The sequence below is a fragment of the Pollachius pollachius genome, assembly GCF_949987615.1.
Source record: "Pollachius pollachius genome assembly, chromosome: 14".
Taxonomy (NCBI): Eukaryota; Metazoa; Chordata; class Actinopteri; order Gadiformes; family Gadidae; genus Pollachius; species Pollachius pollachius.
The window spans coordinates 4,006,939-4,027,350 of NC_136947.1; the positions used below are offsets into that span (position 1 = coordinate 4,006,939).

The 20,412-nt window shown below is 46.3% G+C and overlaps 1 protein-coding gene across 1 annotated transcript; it reads right to left on the reverse strand.

Annotated features, from left to right (window-relative positions):
• Positions 1-3,888, reverse strand: cdcp2 (CUB domain containing protein 2; the record flags this gene model as incomplete). The annotated part of the gene is made up of 6 exons (XM_079750800.1): positions 1-309; positions 983-1,161; positions 1,435-1,788; positions 2,154-2,495; positions 3,040-3,387; positions 3,819-3,888. The coding sequence occupies 6 exons, from the start codon at positions 3,886-3,888 to the stop codon at positions 1-3; spliced, it is 1,602 nt and encodes a 533-aa protein (XP_079606926.1).
• Between the last annotated feature and the right edge of the window lie 16,524 nt (positions 3,889-20,412).

The window sequence follows — 20,412 nt, forward strand, 5'->3', positions numbered from 1 at the left end:
TTAAAGAAGCACGAGCCAGATAACGGCTATCACCATGAGAATGACAGCCAGTACGCAGATACTGATGAAGACGATGTCACTGGGATCATGAGGCTCCGCCGACACCACGCCTCCGCCTACGCTGACAGAGTTCTCCGCTTGGCGAGCCAGCTCGTTGAGACGGTTGCGTTCCTCCGTTGAGATGTGGGCCACGGTGGCCTTTTTGCGCTGCGCGTCGCACAACACCTCGTACTCCTGCAGGTTTTTCTGCTTTCCGTCCGAGAAGTCTATGTAGAGGGTGTTCACCAGCATGGTGATGTTCTGACGTTTCTGTATGGGGTTACAGTGAGCTGCACTATGTAAGTTTCTCGAGAATAAAACACGGCCATCCACAAGTCAATTCCATCCAGGGAATTCGTCTCTTCAATTCATTTAATTCTGGCCCACTAATTTGTGTCTCACAATCCACACACAGACACACAGTGGGAAAATGTCAGATGACAGTTTGATGTTTAAATAGCTTTAAATGTAGCTGCAGCTCCAGCCGCTAGAGGCTGCTAATTGGAGGACTAACTGACATAGTGCAGGTTTAAGACTCATGTTTGCCTTCCCTGGTTAATGCATATATTTGCATGCTAATACACTTGATATTTCGTCAACGACTTGTTTCTTATCAGTTCAGTATAATTTACTGCACTTTACCAATGAGGTTGCTTTAATGGAGGGCTTGTATTACCTAATTATATACTCGTTTAGCAGACGCTTTTATCCAAAGGGCTTACAGAGAATTCCGATACAGGGTTAGTAGGCAACTTTATCAAGGATGCCTCTGGCTACGGGTATGCTGTGGTCACTGGGGAATCGAAACCAGTAGCTTTCAGCACGGAATTGAACACCTTTGACACTTCATCAACTTTCTCCTGTAGGATACCCATGCTCTATGATGAATCATTACCCATAAGAGACTGCCCATAGCTGAAATAATTTAATTTTTTTTTTTTACCTGACCAGCTGTACCACAGTTTTCGAAGCGGGCTAATATCTTGTAGGACGTGGCCGTCAACAGGGCTGTGCAGGACGGGTTCCCCAGGTATATGCTCTCACGGCCCAGCTGTGGCAGAGACTGCACCGCTATCAAGATGGAGAATTCCGATCTGGTGCAGCTGATGTTTACTGGAACAACTTTTTTGTAGAATTTGATCCATTTGGGGAAGGGGGGGGGGGGGGGGGGGATAAACAGTTCACAATGGTTTAGAGTCAAAAGTATGGAGTAGGAGTAGGCATACAATGCAAAATAATCCACTTTTTCAAGTTCCTACTTGTGGCATCTGAAGCTGTCGTGCCCTTATTTGGCCTGACGGCAGAACAGGCTTGTTTCGTTATGTTTTTTTCCTAAGTTGCTAACTTTGTTAATGAGAACACATTACACCGGCCAACTTCCGAAAAGACCCTCACCCCCAACGTAGGCCGCCGAGAAGCCCTTGCGCGCCACGTTCCTGTCTGTGTTCAGCACCACCAGCAGCCTGTTGGCCTTTGAAGTAACGGAGGGGGGATGCTCCCCTCCACACCAGCGCCCCAGCAGGGGGGCCGTCTGGCTGTCGCCGTCGTAGACCGCCACCGAGTCATAGTCGCATTCGTCCGTGAGGCTGTTTCTGTCCTCGAGCTCCACTAGTGGGAAGAACAGTTTGATACGGTACCCCGCTGCCAGTGTGACGGTCCAGTGACAGTTGATGTTGTTTGGGTAGATGCCGGGGAAGTTTGGGCTGCTGAAGTTCCCACTTAAGGCTGACAGAACCTGCTGGCACTCACCTGTCAAGGTAGAAGTAGTGTTTCAGAAGAAATGTGTGTCAAAATCACTGCTGTGCTGTTGAAGTTCACTTGAGGGTCTGGCAGGTTCATTTTTATACACCAAAAGTAATTATTATAACAACGTCTGAAGCCTTTCAGAAACTATTTGGATTGACTGAGTTGACAGGTTTTGGGTAACTGGTTTATAAGAGACTGCCCGTCGAGTGTTTGAATCCCAGCCAAAAGGCCCCGGGTTCAAACCTCAATGACCACAGTCAACCTGTAAAACCAAAATGCATTGGATAGAAGAATGCTGCATGAATGAACACTGAACATTAGTCACTCAACGTCTACTAATGACAAATAGAACATCAACAGTTCACCACCTGAGTAATAGTACGCCTTAAACCCTCGTCCCCCGATGTTGAAGTCTGACTTAAAGACGACCAGCAGCTGGTTGGACGTGGTCACCGTGTTGGGGGGCGGATCCCCGCCGCAGAAGTTCCCCAGGTGGCGATGGGAGACCGTGGGGCCGTCAAACAGGGCCACAAAGTCAAAGTTGCAGCCTTCGTTGTTCTCCAGCTGGAAGTCGAGGAACACCAGGCTGACCACGGTGCTGTTGGGCACGTGGATGGTCCAGGAGCAGTCGGCGCTGTTGCTGTACTCCCGAGGGTAGCCGGGGCTGGAGATAATGCCAGACAGGCCTGTTAGCACCCCTCCACACGAGTCTGAGAAAGACAGGGCAGGGGGAGCCAACAAGCCAGAAGGTAATGATTCATGGCTCTTTTTAATTGGACGTCAGGGGTTATCATTTCACACAGCCTAAAGTTGCTGTGTAAACAAACAGTGCATATTACTGAATTGAAATTGAACAATTGAAGGCCCTATTCAGTGGACGATAGGTGGTATTTTTTTAGAATGTCTTTCATGAGACAGCTGCAAAAAAGTTGGCGGGTTAGTTAGTATACAAAAACAAAGTTGTCAACCACCGTGCTATGGGCTACAGTTGACAAGAAGGACATGTAATTGGAGGAAATACTTGTACGTCTAACTCCGGTGTAAGTACGTATCATTACTACGTGATACAGCCACAGAATATTTGTGCTTACAGAAGTAAGCACAAATACATGTTTTGTTGCAAATATTTGAAAAATACCGACATTGAATACCCAACCCAACCACTATGAACATCGTCCCAACAACAACAACAACAACAACAACAACAACAACAGGAAGCAGTAAATCAACACATCCCTCGCCACCCCCTGTCACCTTTCCTGTAGCCCACGGCGAACCCCCGATGGGCCACGTGGCGGTCCGAGTGGAAGATGATGGACATGACGTTCCAGGAGGAGGTGAACTGGGGCGGGGAGATGTCGCCGCAGAACGTGCCCAGGAGGTTCCCCTCGTCCTCGGACACGCCGTTGTAGATCCTGATGTAGTCGTAGGCACAGTGGCCGTGGAATTCGAGCTCGAAGTGGTGGAAGGTGAGGAGCACCGAGGAGCCCTCCGCCACCACGATCAGCCACATGCAGTCGATGTTGTACGGATAAAGACCCGGGAAGTTTGGGCTGGATATGTTTCCCGATGTGGCAGAGAGGATCCCCCCACATTTGACACCTTCAACATTTACAGGGAATGAGTTAAAGTGACTAAACGGGACTTTCTGAAAGTAACAAAAGGTAAATAAATAAGTAAATAAACAAGTTAATACATACAAGATTATAAGGGCTACATGAAGTGTAAGCCATGAGATGCCACCGCTTTAATAGTTATTTGGATGTTTATTCAAGCAGCATTTCCGAATAGTTTTTTGGGGCTATTTGATGTATTGAAGAACCGTCGTGGTTTATAGATCCTCGCTCTCTTGTATTAATTTGACTGTGTTTTCTTCTCGCAACTTGACCTTTCCGTAGGGGTCGTAAAAGCTGACGCCGAACAATGAAAGCCGTGACTGCGGTCGATGCATATATAGCTTTCCCGGGGCCAAGATAAAGCACTCCCATCCTAGTTCAGGCTTCGCCCCATCAAGATAACAAATAGCAACTCACCTTTTTTACAGTCGGCCTTGTCAACCAGCAGCAGTAAATGAAGCAGCAACGCAGCCGCCTCGAGACGCATTCTTGTAATTGTTGATTTGCGTTTTGTCATGCCTCAGATACAATGGCATAGGCTGCAACGCTGGGAAAAGTACAACACAGAGGATGGCCGGGGCCGCACGGCCACCAGACCTCGGCGCAGGTGCCAGTAGATGTAATGAGATGTTGAAAAATTCATACGGGCGGCTGAATGCGGAACCCGATAGCCAGACCTCCTTCGCTAAATTTTAATGACCGATATCGAATGAGTGCCAGCGGCTTGTCAGGACACTGTTTGGGGAGAGATGGTATACATCTTTAATGACGCGCACACACACACACACACACACACACACACACACACACACACACACACACACACACACACACACACACACACAAGCGTACAAGCACACACACACACACACACACACTCACAGAAACACACAACCGCACACACACACACACACACACACACACAGACACACACACACACACATAATAGCAGCTGAGAGGCAGCAGATAAAGAGAAGGAGCGCAACAGCAGCATGATCACATTTGTCCCCAATAGAAAATAAATATGCCTTAATTAGAGACAGAGACAAGGGAGACATAAGGGCACATAACTATTAATGTTACAAAGCAAACTGTAAACAATGGATCCCTGACATGGCCTATCCATATATTAATTGGCCACTCCATTAGGTTTAGAGATCCTCTCTGGTGATCCCCAAGTTGTTCTTTAATGAGTTTGTTGCACATGGGATGGTAATAGATCCATGCTCCTGGAAATCCTATTTTTATGAATTGCGGAAACAGTGTTCGGGATCAGTGGATTTAACCCTGCAAATGCTTAATCATAGTTATTGAGCTGTCTTGACGCTTGCACTGTAAGGATTTATGGTTAGTGTTGTTTATTAACCCATAAACGCACACACCTACAACATAACAACCTTGTATGTATGTCTGTTGTGGTGACTCATTCCCGGTTTGATGACTGTATCGACCCATAATAAAACCAAATAGTCTTAACCGATTAAACATGAACCAAGCACTGTAGACATTCGGTCATACATTGTACCAACATGTCTACCAAGTGGTTGAACCATTAATCGTTCCTTTATCTCAACCCCTGTTTGTTTACACATTTTGACTTCCCCTGCTACACTGCCAGTCTGGAGTCTCAGTTTCGTATCGCCGTGTGTGCCACCAGTCACACTGCACAACACATTTTGTTTCCTATTGTTGCAGCCATACCAGAATTGGGCATGCTGTCGACAAAAACAATATAGCGCTGACTCAACGGAGCTGGGGCCAGACAGACAGACAGACGAAGTAGCCTTAGTAATAGACTGTTGTGAAAATAAATGAGTGTCGCTCTGGCAGTACTGCACAGACAGGGATCTCAGATTGAATATCCCTGCGCTTGGATGTGGCAGATGCAGTTGCCTGGTGACACCTGCTAGATGGTGCTGTTGCACCATGGGGGTCCAGCCCTTCAAAAAAAAGAAATCCATCTCGACTGGCTTCTTAAAAGTCATGCACAGCTTTAAGCTGAAATAAATAAGAATGTGATTAAAATCAGTCAAGTGTTTTTCACACGGCGGTTCCTGGAACTAAAATGAGCCGCCTCGCCTTTGAATTTTAATTCCATCCTCTGTGAAAGCTTGTCATTGTTCAAGGATGCAAGCACTGGGCAGTGGTGAAATGTGTTTGGGAAAGATACCATTCCTTCAGTGCAATTAAATCACCTATTAGCAAATAAACAGCACTTATTCCAAAACAAATAAGTCAAAGGGTGGAAGAAAAACGTTTGGAAACTTCATGTGGACTAAAGAAGTACTTGAGTCAAGTAAATAGCAGCCTATTTTGCTCTGTGACAACTCTGAGGGCGTAATTAAGCGACAGAAATAGGAATAAAATCATCCATTATGAATGCCCCGTAAGGCTGAGATTGATATCTTCTGGCAGGGCTGTTGCATTAGTGTGTGTATGCAACAGACCTCCATTCTCCATTTGACATGCTAAGTGGGGTGGGTGTGTGGGTTGTGTGTGTGGGGGGGGGGGGGGGGGGTGTTATGATGTTATATTTGTTTATCTCTTCGTAAGTGTAAATAAATCATACGCAGAACCGTTTACTTCCTGTCAATCAATGCAGGTTAGGACTCATGCTGCTATTTTTTGGCACATGTCAGGCCAATGGCGTAGTCAAAGTCAAACAAACATGTGTGTGCAACCCGTAAGCCTACCGCATAACAACAACAACAACAACAACAGCAACTACAGCAAAAACAGCAACAACCACTGGATGAAGAATAATGTGATGTACGTCTAGTTTATGTGTTTGACTCACCTTAGAACTTGTGCATTCCTAGTGCGAAATGACGTCTTGCATGGTTTGTCTGTGGAGGAAAATGTTTTATTTATGACTTGATTTCCCTCTGACTCAGTGTTATGCCCCATGAGATGTAAAGCCATTGAGTGTGCGTACCCCCGTGACCAGCATGTACATTACTCGCCCTTGCTGTACTCACACACGTGCCCCCTTGTGTATGCTTGGGGGGGGCACTGGTAGGCTACCCCAGTTTTTGGGGGAAAACCGTTCCTCCGAAGCAAAACAGCTTGAAATGAGCTCTTTATCATCTCCCACACACACACACAGGCATGAACGTGCGCACACACACACACACACACACACACACACACACACACACACACACGTATACGTACACGTGCACGCAAGATTACACACTAACACACACACACAAACACACACAAACACACCCACACACACATACACACAAGAGCAACGGTCAGGTACTTATGTGAATTCAATTTCAATTTATTTTGTTGGTTTCTTGGTTATAGGGCGAGTTCAAACTGTGGTTCCTCTTCGCGATGCAAATGAAAAATGTAGACTATACAGCACCAAGTTATTTAGTCCATTTTTTTTACCTATAGATATATATATATTTATATTCCACCAGACGATGTTCCAATTTTCAGGCAGTGGATCGCCTGTGTCGCATGAATATTGCTGAGATGCTCTGTGCCGCCTCGCAGCTTGTATTCCTATAGACGGTGCACACTCATTGCTGGAACCTTCTCCTCCGCCCTTGTGATCATTCCCGGCCCCCCGCCCCCTCTCACTTCTCCGCTCTCTCCATCTATGTCTAACTTTCTCTCTCCCTCTAACTCTCGCCCTCTCTCTCAGACTGTATCTCCCTCTCTCTCTGAGTCCCTCTCTCTGACTGTCTCCCCTTCTCTCTCTAACACTCCCTCTCTCAGACTGTATCTCCCTCTCTCTCTGACTCCCTCTCTCTGACTGTCTCTACTTCTCTCTCTAACACTCCCTCTCTCTGACTGTCTCTCCCTCTCTCTCTAACTCTCCCTCTCTCTGACTGTCTCTCCCTCTCTCTCTAACACTCCCTCTCTCAGACTGTATCTCCCTCTCTCTCTGACTCCCTCTCTCTGACTGTCTCTACCTCTCTCTCTAACACTCCCTCTCTCAGACTGTATCTCCCTCTCTCTCTGACTCCCTCTCTCTGACTGTCTCTACCTCTCTCTCTAACTCTCCCTCTCTCTGACTGTCTCTCCCTCTCTCTCTAACACTCCCTCTCTCCCTTGCTCACTCTCCCTCTCTCTCTAACTCTCCCTCTCTCTGACTGTCTCTCCCCCCTCTCTCTAAATCTCCCTCTCTCTGACTGTCTCTACCTCTCTCTCTAACTCTCCCTCTCTCTGACTGTCTCTCCCCCCTCTCTCTAAATCTCCCTCTCTCTGACTGTCTCTCCCTCTCTCTCTAACACTCCCTCTCTCTGTCTCTCTCTCTATCTGAATGTATCTGCCTCTCTACCTGACTCTCCCTCTTTCCCTGACTGTCTCTCCTTCTCTCTCTAACACTCCCTCTCTCTGACTGTCTCTACCTCTCTCTCTCACTCTCCCTATCTCTCTGACTGTCTCTACCTCTCTCTCTAACTCTCCCTCTCTCTGACTGTCTCTCTCTCTCTCCCTGACTGTCTTACTCACTCTCTCTCTCTGAACACTTCTTCTCTTTTCATTCCTGACATTTATACCTTTGGCGAGGACCACCATTCATCGCCTTGCCAATCAAAGAGTGAAGGGAGACCTTTTTTATGGATCATGGCAGACCCCCGTGACAGCGTGAACCTCTTAGCGCGGAGACCTCCTTGACGTCAGACGGACGAGGTCTGCTCGGAAGCGAAACATCACATGTGCAAATGTGATGCTCTTTCAGTTGCACTGCTTCTACGGAACAATTCATGAGAAATATGTTTGCTGTATTTCAGGACAAACAAACAAACAAACGCTGTTGCTAATAAATCCTGCGCATGTTGTTGTCAAATGTTGTGTTTCAATCCGGTACGAAGTGAAATCCCTTTGCTCTGGGAGCATTCATTAAGAAGACGTAGCTTGGCATCGCGAGCAGAGCACCATAAAGTAATATAAACTCGCTTGTCTAGACGCCTGGCTGTGTTGTTTTGGGTAAAAGCGACAGTATTTTAATTAATCATTTTCCTAGTGATTCTGTGGTGTAAATACTCCAGATAACAGGTCCCTGAGGGAGGGAGGGAAGGAGGGAGGGAGGGAGAGAGAGAGAAAGAGAGAAGAGATAGAGAGAGAGAGAGACACACACACACACACACACACACACACACACACACACAGAAATAGCGAGCACCCTGACATACAAACAGGGTACAATTATAGCCTGTAGCAAGAGCACTTCATTAAGCTGTTTTATTACCCTTTAGTCACTGGGTACTAAACATCTGACTCATGATGCATCGGATATATCAGAAGATTGCTCTTGCCATGATACTGCATGAATATTCACAGTGAGTAATTAAAAGCCAAAGGAAAATTAGGAAGCGGATTGGGATTGAGTAGGTGGAACGGGGAGGGGGAGGGAGAACTGAATCCGAGAAACTGTGGAATTCCCAGCCATCCAATTGCTAACATGGGGAAATGCACAAACAGGTGTGATTTTGTCAGCTGCGCACGCAAAACCTTGCAGGGGAGCAGCCCTGGAGTGTTAGCATTTAGGAAACATGCGCCCAAAAAGTTTGCCACGTCCCCAGTCCACACGCAGGGACGGCGTCTTTGGCAGGGAAGCCAGTCCCCCAATACTCTGCGTGACGTTCTAAATGCCAGCATCCCACAGAGGAACCCAAGGACACTGGCTCTCTCTGTCTATACCGGAGGGGATGCCCGCCGTCGCGGGGGCTAGGAAGAAGCGCCGGGCCCCGTGGATCGTCTAAATGTGCCGCGGCGCTGCTGTATCTCAGAGTCATACTCTCAGAGAGAAGGGGTCTAGCGTTTTTCTTTCAAATACCACCGCCTGTGCTCTCCTGGCACTCATGCGCGGCCGGTGCATATGCTGTGTGTCATATTCTTCTTTGGTTAGCGGGTCAATAACAACAACTGATCCCTGGCTTGAGATGCCCTCCCTTTTGCTGACCCGCTTGGCCTGATCTTTTGGGGCCGGTTCTGCCTAGTGCTTCCTGACAGATGGCCTGGCGCCTCAGCCACTTCCTGCTGTACGTGTGGTGGTGGTGGTGGTGGGGGCGCCAGCTGTATGTGCAGGCTGGGTAAATGCTTATTTTTACCCTCAGTGTAGCTACCGGCGTTTACACTCACACTCCCTTTCAAACAAAATCAGCCATTGAGAGAGTGAGATAAGTTTACATGACGGCGGTGTGGTTAAGAATACAGAAATTACGAATGTCTTGTTGGACAGCCTAGCCCGAGCACAATGGCGACAACAGCTTGACTGGCGGTTTGTTTTGGTTTGTTTTGGCTTCTAATTGGGATAGTTGATCTTGTCATGCAAATAATCTAATAAAATACAAAAACCGGTACACATACTGCCTTCGTTAAATCCTTGACAATTCTTAGTTTCATAAGAAGGGGCTTTGTTTCCGCAAACAAGAGCTGGTAGTGACACATGTTCTTGGCTAAGGCTTGTGTTATTGTGACAATTGAATTGCTTAAGTTAAAAAATAAAGTGAAACCCAAGCCCAAAACACCTTCTTTGGATAAACCTTATGGATGCCATCCACTTCTCGCCGAGCCTCAGATGGATGCTCCAACCTGGCGGGGTTTGGTTGCGATAGCGTTCGCCCATATATTAATAGTTAGAGGGCATTGATGGAGGCCTGGGGGACCCCAGGGTTAATAGCTGCAGGCCAGTTACGCTCCTGGGAGGATGAATGGCCTATTACTCAGATTAATGGGAGCGTAATTAATATGCACCTCTATCTGCGATTCGAGGCGTAATGTTTTCTGTACATTACGCCTCGAATCGCTCGATTTTATTCCGCTATTTGCCTTTGCCTCCTCCATCACGTGAACGGATCGAAGCCACGGTTGATTCCTCGGAAAAAAAGTATCATTGCAATACTTCCATGGTTCATTGATTCGACCATAGTCCATACGCATGGGTAAGTATGTGCACGTTCTATCTATCTATCTATCCATCTATCTATCTATCTATCTATCTATCTATCTATCTATCTATCCATCTATCCATCTATCCATCTATCTATCTATCTATCTATCTATCTATCTATCTATCTGTACATCTATCTATCTATCTATCTATCTATCTATCTATCTATCTATCTATCTATCTATCTATCTATCTATCTATCTATCTATCTATCTGTACATCTATCTATCTATCTATCTATCTATCTATCTATCTATCTATCTATCTATCTATCTATCTATCTGTACATCTATCTATCTATCTATCTATCTATCTATCTATCTATCTATCTATCTATCTACCTATCTATTTATATAAATATATATGTGTGTGTGTGTGCTCATCATGTTGTGGTTGGTGGTGGAGGAACGGGGGAGGGTGTGTGTGTGTGTGTGTGTGTGTGTGAGTGTGTGTGTGCGTGCCATGCTCCCTCATCTATCAGTGTGCTGCCCTTCTCTGATGGCGACTGAAGCTCTATTAGTGGCCGGCTGGTCTGATTGATGACACTCTGGACTGTGTTGGAAGCCCAGCCTTGTCGCGTGTAACCACAACATGCTTGTTGCTACACTTTTAAAGGACCCAGCAACCAGGGGCATTAGTATGCTGGAGGCCAGGTCACGGTTTGGACGTATGTGCAGCCCGGTAACCCGGCTAGACCAAGGAATCAGTTTTTGTGAATGTGTTTACATTTTGGTTAGTTTATGCTGGATGTTTAGTGATTTTGTTCGGGTTGTTATTTGTATGTATCTGAGGTTTAAGCTGTATTTTTTTAGGTACTGTTTCTGGAGAAGGGCTTCCCAGCCTGAGGACCTTCATATGTCATAAGTCATTTAAGTACCGACCCAAAAAGAAAAAAATATATTTACCAATATTGCAGTAACGAGCAATTCCTTAATGTACAGTTTAGAAAATTGAGCAATAAAAAAGCTGCAATAATTGGGGCTTAACGCAATGAAATAGGGAGCCATTGAACCATTATTTAACACTGAAACATTAGTTAATTCATGGGCTTCTTTCTAAAGATCGTGCCAAAGAGGTTTGGCATCTGCTCTGCGACCCACTCAAAACGCTGGTCCCGACTCGCCAGTTGAGAATCACTGGCACGGAGAGTATAGGAAGATTCTAGAGTGTGCCAGTGGGAACAACCTAGCAGCCTGTTTGATTAGAAGAATAACAATCAAGAAGAAATCCATGTGTGAGGAAAATGGTGCATTTTCTAAATCCCACCGATTCCCCAAGCACTGTTTTTCCTGCACCCTTTGTAAACATCTAGCATTTAAAAAACAGATGGTTCATCTCAACACACGCCTATTGAACACTCCTTAAGCACCTTTAAAGGAAAACTTGCAGTATACATAAACAGTTTATATTGTCAATGCCTTCAACATAAATAATTGTTTTCTGAATTGTTGTGATGTGTGAAGGATCTGTTGGCATTCTTAAACATTACCGAGGTGTACCAGGCGACAGGCAGTGGCACGGAAGAAATCCCCCTACACATTTGCACATTACCAGACTTGCATGAAAACATATTTGCATTTGCTCTCACACTCTTGTCATCTACAGATTGGTCGCTTCAACTACTCTGTGTTTGTTCAGGATTGTCGTTCTTGAGAAGTACATTTTGTGTGCCCGCTATTCCATATGGCTCCTTCAGTTTATGGTCTGTATTCATTAGTGGGAAGCAACGGTAGCAGTGAGGCTAGCTGCCAAGACATCTGAGCCATGCAGGGGGGAAGGGGGGGGTGTGTGTGGTGGTTTGGGTGTGTGTGTGGGGGGGGGGGGGGGGGGGGGGGGGGGGGGGGGGGAGAGGGAGAGAGTGGGGGAGAGAGAGAGCAAGAGAGAGAAAGAGGGAGGGGAGGCGGTAGCAGACTCCGGTTTGCTGATGAGGGCACAGCTTCCTTGATTTTTGCATCTGAAAAAAGAGCGAAATGTAACGCTTGTAGCTCGTCAAACTGTCAGAGAAAATGACACAGAACTCCGACAATCTCGGCGTAAGTGATTTATGTTGTTGCAGCCGTGGCTTCTTTGTTCATCCGTCTGCCTCTGCGGTTCGATAGGGAGGTCATGCAGGAGTCCAAAAATGAAACAGAAAATGGTTTATTATTAACCGATTAAAAATACGTACACTCATTTGGTTTCCCAAGGGAGCCTTTATCTTTTCAGCATGCCTCTGCCTTGTCAGCAAATTTACAATAAAGACGGAGAGAATTTCTTTTGAAAGTAACAGCACTCAGAGTAATGACGAAACCTCAAGCCAGGCTGACATACAAAACGATTATCTCTATAATGTGTCTATGCCGTTTGGCACATGTCAGTTAGTGTGTCAGTTCTTTACTGGGACGTAGATCTGTGACACTGTCACACCATCACAGAGACAGCTGGCAGGGTATTCTTAATTGCTTTCCACACACACACACACACAAACACACACACACACACACACACACACACACACATGCCTGTTCTAAAACAATTATAAAGATATACACACACACACAGACAAGCCGACAGACAACCACACACACACGCACATACATATATACTGTATATATGTACACATGAACATACATGCACACACCGACATACACACACACACACACCCACAAACACAGATACATCAGTACGTAACGCTTTAGCATTCCATCAGAATGCATCATTTATTACGTTTTCCACACTTTAACCTTCCCTGACTCGCCTTCGCCTCGCCATTCATGCTGTATGTGCGCCAGTAGAGAGAATAATGAATAATATGCCTTTGCTGGTCATGTGATGAAATCTGGCCAATATCCCTACATTGCTACTACACCCCCCTTGCCGTTTCAGAAGAGGTTGCGTGGTCACCGAGTTAAGATTATTCCAGCTCCAACGGGTCTGTTATCCCACGTATTCCATTCCGGTGCTCATTTAAATCTGCTTTGTCTCTCACAAATGGAATATGGAAATGCCACTCGCTGTATTTGTGGGTGATGATTCCCGACCTCATACCGCCATTTCATCAACTTCCAACTAAGGCTATTTTTTACGAAGACAATGTCCTGGGTTTTCCACTGTTTGTGAGGCAGTAGCCCCCCTGGGTTAGATTGTGCTGTTTTCTTATTTGTAATCTAGAAGAGGGAGCTAGCTTGTTATTAGAAATAAAGATGAATACACAGACAATATGTTCTTATAGCTATTCTATATTTAGAAAATCGTTAAATCCTCAGCAATACAGAATGAGGAAATCTACATGAAAAATGAAAAATGGCAATTTCATGATTATACTAATACATGTAGATTAGCTAGCATTAGCAATTAGACTTTGATTTAGCGTTGGAACTGGACCTACTATCACCTCACTCAGTGTCACCACCATTTAGGGATTTGGAGGATGAGGTGAATCAGAACCAAAGTTGTATGCCAGTATTTCTTAATGGGTTGTACTCATGCTGAATCCTTGATGTATTAAACCAGGGGAAGCTTCTAGCATTACAGCAGGGAGTCTAATGTGTTCTTTAGAGCAATGGTTACAGCCAGAACATAGCTGAAAGTATAGTTAAACGTCTCATTTAAGTTGTGCTTATAGCTCAGAACCACTGCCTTCTCAAGTCTCACACTAATTATTTCCACCAACGTTTGAACCAACGACAATCCGTTTCCGGCTCCAGTGGACCCTTGGGTAAAACTCTTTAAGAGATACGCACTAAAGGGACACATACTAAAGGAGTTATTTCTGTAGGGTGAGTTTCTACTCCCGGAACCCAGAACAAGTTGTGTAACCGTGATGACATCATCGCCCTGAGGCTGCAACATCAATTGATTTAAATAAATGAACCCTATCTCTGCAGCAATGGTTTGTTCTTTACTGTTGCATTTGTGCTGTTTGAAAGGATTTACGAAGCCGTAAATCCTTACTTTACCCACGATTCCTTACTTTACCTTGAACTCCTTTTTTTCTCCACTTCTTCTTCGAATGACGTTTGTGTGATGTGTTGTGTTCTCCAGGATCTCGCCTATCTCTACTCGTGGCAAAGACTGACTGATCTTTCTTCTGAAACAGCTACTCTTTTTTTTTTTACTTTATAACATGTACATTTCTTGTCCATCCACAACAACCACTTATTTGCGTGTTTCCTGTGAAAAGGCTTTTTTCTTTGAAGTAAACATTCTTAAGTGCCCTAGCGTAATTCCATTCAAATACACAGACATTATTTTGATGGATTTGTTGTTTATGCTCTCCAAACGTCAACTATTATTAACAGTGAATAACACAAGCTTACATAGCGTGTACAGGGCACCCTATGTTATTCATTTATATCTGTTAATTCACCTTAAGTAGAAAACCTCCTCACACACTCAATAGATTATAATGAAGATAATACTACTTTATGGTTTATTACTAGCATCCGCAAATGAATAGAGGGGGGACCCATTTCCCAATGCTCAATGGGTCTCTGCTCTTTCTGTCACTGCTTGGCGGAAACGACTTGCCATTTCAGAGGTAAAGATCCGTCTCTGAGACCAGATGTATGTCCCTGATGTCTCCTGTGCTCCAGCGGCCCCCCTAATGCAACCCATTTCCGGTCAGCACTCAGTATCAGCAGCCGTCCCCTGGGAGAAATGACAGCAGGGGCCCCAGATGTTGAGGAATACTCTCCAGATAATTGGCTGTCATGCAGGTTCCCCCCCCACCTCCCTCCCCCCTTTTGAATCTGTCACTTATCGAAGAGGAGGAGGAGGAGGAAGAAGGGAATGGTGCGAGTCACTTGATGCGGCACGTGCCTTCCGCTGTGCACGTGGAGATAGTTCAAACGCACAGCCACGGCCAAAACGGAAAGACGCTCCTTTTCAATTAGCAAAGGTAGAGACAATAGAAGAAGTGCAAGTCTGTCAGAAGCCCCCTCCCCCTGGGCGGCATGCCGGAGACGCGCGCTGCAGATCTGAGGTGTCGCGGTGATGAGTTGAATAAAGGAGGGGGGCGGGCGGTCGGGGGAAGGGAATGATTACGGCTGTCTCCGACATCACTCCCGGGGACGTCTCCCCGCTCAGCGCCACAGACGTTGCTCGATTTCTCTCTTTGAGGTTCTCTGCGCATCAGCTATTTCATCCATTCCCCCCCCCCCCCCAAAAAAAAAAACCAAGCGCACCGAGTAGTGTCGGGGCTGGTGGTGTGGGAGTGTGTGTGGGGTGAGGGTTGGGGTAGGGGTTTGGTGGAGTGTGAAAAATTCAACGTGTTTCACAATTCATCGTTACTTTAATGCAGCACTTCAGCGCCGTAGCGTTGGGCCTCTGAGTGGCGACCGGGGTGGAGACGGATGCGGCGTAGTATGCAAGACAATTTCTTCACTCGCTAAAAACGATTTCAGATATGCCTGCGCGGCTCCATGGGCGCGCTTATCCCCTTTGCTTTTTAGTTACAAACTGTTTGTCTTGCCTCCTCACGGGGACGCTTTGAAGACATCATTTGCTGTGTCTGTATATGTGTGTGCGTGCGTGCGTGTGTCTCTGTGTGTGTGTGTGTGTGTGTGTGTGTGTGTGTGTGTGTGTGTGTGTGTGTGTAACTGGCAATAGAGAAATGCAGAAATAAGCTCTACATGTCCTGCTGTGTTTTGCGTATGACTCTAGGACCTGTTTAATGTGTGTGTGTGTGTTCGTGTGTGTGTGTGTGTGTTCGTGTGTGTGTGTGTGTGTGTGTGTGTGTGTGTGTGTGTGTTCGTGTGTGTGTGTGTGTGTGTGTGTGTGTGTGTGTTTTTGGGGGTGGGGGGGGGGATGACGACGACTAAAGATGGACATGCTGAGCAGATGCCCTTTTCAGGATGGCAGGATCTGTCGCCTGATGTCGGCGCTGTCACCGCGGCTGACTGGGTCGGGCAGCGGCGTGTCGGGGGGGCCGCGTGTCTGGGGGGGGGGGGGGGGGGGGGTCACGGCTACGGTGACAGCCGACCACCTGCCGGGGCCGTCGGCGCGCGCTCCTAACCGATGATGTCGAACATCAACAGGGTTTCCTCATCAAGGATGTACGGAGAAAGAATACCATGGAGCCATTACCTCTATTAGCTCCTAATTGTTCACCGGAGCAGAGCCGGTCGCGGTGGCTGAAGCCGTCATTCGTTCCGATGTCACCCGCCAACCCCAACCCGTTGTCTAACCCTCACCTCGCCCAAGTGTTTCTTAGCACCGGGCGCAGAACAAATCAATTTCTCCCCAACGTGATTTCATTTCTATTTGGTCAAAGTTCCCTATTTCCCACTTTCCCAAGTCTTTGCCTTCCCCCTTACTATTTCTTCACCCATTGAAGGCGACCGTTCGCGCCCGGCGCGCATGTGATGTCACTTTGAGTGGGGGGGGGTCTCAGAGACAGGTGGTCCCCCGTTGCTATAGGATGCTCACTGAAGCAGAAAATTGAAAAAGGTAGAGGGGCCGATTCATAGCACATCAGGATTTAATAAGCCTTGTTTGCACAGACAGAAAACGTCGGTGTGTTCATTTCACGGCTAACGTTACACGTGTCAGCCGAGCCAACTTCATACTTAACGTCAAAAAGAAAAGCCAAATCCCCCATATTTTTCTCGCCTGAAGCTCCCTTACATATGGGCATGGAATAGAGAACCAGCCGTGGAAATGTCTTCACAAAAACACTTTCGCCTACCCAAAGATTCATATAGAGTTTTTTGTGATGCAGAGCATAACCTCAGCTTCCACCAAAAATGGCAAATTTTACACTTTATCCAAGATTGAATGAAACATATTAAAATGTTGAGTCGGTTCCACCATGTTTAATGCATTACATTAACATCTGGCCAGTCGCATCCCCATAATCGTCAAAGGCAATATCTGCTGTCAGCTGGTCCTCTGGTATCTCAGAGCAACAGCGGAGACACACAGTCAAACGACTTCCGACTTCTCCCAAAGTGACCGTCACTTTCTGCATTCCAGTCACAGCGTAGAGAAAGGGAAATTAATTACAGAACTGTAGTTAAGAAATCTGCAGGTGCATTGTGGGCCACGGCGAGACAGGAGAGAGTCTCTGGGCTACCCAGACAAAAAAGTGGGTTATGCGCGCGTGTTAAGGGGGCCACCGTGAAAATTCAAAAGAGTCATTTGTTGGGAATTGAATTTCTAATGACATCAAATGAAAACGGAGTCGCATAAAGTGTTCCGGCTGTGCTACGGCACCCACGGCGTGTCGCCGCGGCAACGCAAGGGAGGACAGTAAAGTTGGAGCTTATGGAAATGAAAAGCCCCGTGTGGAAATCACATTTTATCGTGCTTTATTAAACTTTATGGCTGCTCGATGAGGCCCTTGGCTCCCACAGATGATGTCATTAGTTTACAGTAATGGTTGGAACAAGAGAGAGCACGCTGGGGATTGCTCTGGCTGTCTTTTACATGTTGTGGTTAAAAATAAATAAAAAACATCTAATCTATGTGTGTGTGTGTGTGTGTGTGTGTGTGTGTGTGTGTGTGTGTGTGTGTGTTTGTTTGTGTATGTGTGATTAGATTGATATATGCTCCCACATAAGGTCAGTTCTTTTAGACATTAAATGTCTTGCACACACACGTATTGATACTCACCTCATTCGTCAACATTGACGAAATAAATAACAGGGAAGGGAAGGGAAAATAACTTTTCCCTTCGAGAGACTCCGAGATTGGGACAGAATAGGCAACCTTTAGTTGCCAAGCAACCTGAATGACTTCAAGGCTACTTCATACTTCTGCCCAAAAGAGATTTTTAAAAGTCTTTTAAAAGTTTTAAAATGTCAACATGTGTCTGGGCAATCAGTTCTCTTATTACCCTGAAAGCATTCAACATCCTGCACCTGAGGACGAGGTAGGCTTCTATTTCCTGCTAGGAGTTTCACTGACCAGTTGTTGATGAGGATGTTGATGAGAAATAGTATGACGATGATGATGATGATGATGATGATGATGATGATGATGATGATGATGAGGATGAATACAGTAAATGCATACATTTATCGTATAAAATAATAATGGGATGATGCCCATTATCCCCAGGTTTGCCAGGGCCCTCCTCTCTATGTCAGAGGTCCATCTGGCAACGTTAATGGTGATAGGTGTGTCGGTAGCGTGAGAGAGCATTGATTATTGGCTGCTCTCCATGTATCCATTACCTTGTCTAGACATAGGCCTGTCTAGTCCTCCCCTCCGCCATCCCTCTCTCTCTCTCTCTGCCTCCCTCTTTCTCTCTCTCTCTCTCTCTCTCTCCCTCTCTCTCTTTCTCTCTCTCTCTCCCAGGTTAACATTTGTTTGTTCCTAGTTTCTGCCCTGCCTCTTCCGAGTTACATAATGAAACGCGCAAGACAGGCAACAAAAAAGAAAACCAGCAGAGGCAAAAAAAAAAAGCAGAGAAAACCAATAAATAACAGCAAAGTGGATTATCTCTGACTCATTCCTACATTTGCGAACACTTCAAGAATTTTTTTTCAAATTTGTCTGATTATCTTTGAAGTGACAGTCATGCTCGCTAAACCCGATTTATGCTAACATGGTGCCCCTCCCCCTCCCTCTTCCTCCCTCCTCCTCCCATCCTCTTCTTCGCAAGCTGAAGGTTGGTTGGTAATTGGTGGCTTTGAGCAGAGTCTGGCCATTCAGGGTTTGAAATGGAAATCGACCACTGCGTTTTTTGTCATCCAGTTGCTCATATTGAGACATGGCCAAAAGAGGGAATTTAATGAAACAACCTTTAGGGGTTAAAGGCGGCGGGATGGGGGGAGGCGGCAAGGGCGAGCCAGCCAATTGGATTACAGATCAACCCTGTAAATCAGACGTCTGGAGATGGCTCACTCTGACATATGGCGGACTAATGCCATTATTCCTACTGTGCCCTTGACTAAACCACTGGGCCACTCACCCCTTTAAGAAGCGCAAGACACCACCACCACCAGCCTCCCGTGCCCTGTGTAATGTAAATGCTAAAAAGCACACAGGAAAACGCCCGAAAAAGCATGCAAATGTAGAAATATGCAGACATACTCGTTTTTAATGACTTTTGTGCAGCACGTCCAATGAAGACATTTCAACAAAAAACCTAGGGAGGAAAACCCCCAGCAGTGCGTTATGCGTGCTATAGCCCATCGCTTCCATATAATGAAAACGGGGGCAGAATCTGTGCCGGGTTAAAGCGTGGAAGGGGCTCATTTCCAAGACAAATGTGAAACCCGGAGCCTTTCAGTGTGAGGAGGCCGTTAAACCATAGAAATAGGGATGACACGCGATTACAGTTCATTGGATTTTACTATCGCTACACTCCTTTTTAGCCAATAGAGATCATTGTCTCTTGGTGCCCAGCACAACAGCTGGCCAATTGGTATTGGTAGCGCAGCGCCACCTCAAGTTAACCGAGAGATGCCTCGTGCCACATCCTAAATGCTGGTTTAAACAGGGCCTGCATGCAGAGCATCAACAGGAATAGGGAAGAGTAAATGGAGCAACGAAGTGAACACTGTCCTAGGGGAGGCCTTCACTTCCTAGCCTTTAAATTGGCGTTTAGCATCGCCTCTGTGTGTGTAATAGCTGGGTATTCCGCTTTGAATCTCAATTAAAGTCTCTCTCTTTGCCTCCGGCTTGGGGATTTTTTTTTCCTTCCATGACACCGGCATTACGGCATTATCGTCTCTTTTTCACCCCGGCGTTAATTTTTTCCCACTTGCCCATCGGTCACTGACTCTCCCCCCCCGCCCCCATCTATCCCTCCATATCCCCCTGTCCCTGACCACTGAGAGGCCTCTCGTTCCTTGAAACCTAACAAACTTGTCAAGGTTTGCTCATTTCTGCTGGGTGAGTTATTACATTTGGCTGGGGAAGGAGACAGTACGGGCCAGAACAAGTCGTACGGGTACGAGGCAGAACTCCCCAGAATCATTAATAGTCTGGCGACGAAAAAGACTGTGATGCTCCAGTCCCAGCCGCCCCGTGGATTCTGTTGAAAGGAGAACCGCACCTGATTTGATGGCTGTGGAGGGCTGTTCAGCGCTGCCTGCTGCTAGGGAGATAATGATTGCTTCTGATGGCTATTATATCGGAGTAAACTTTCAGCATCTCTCAGCCTACACC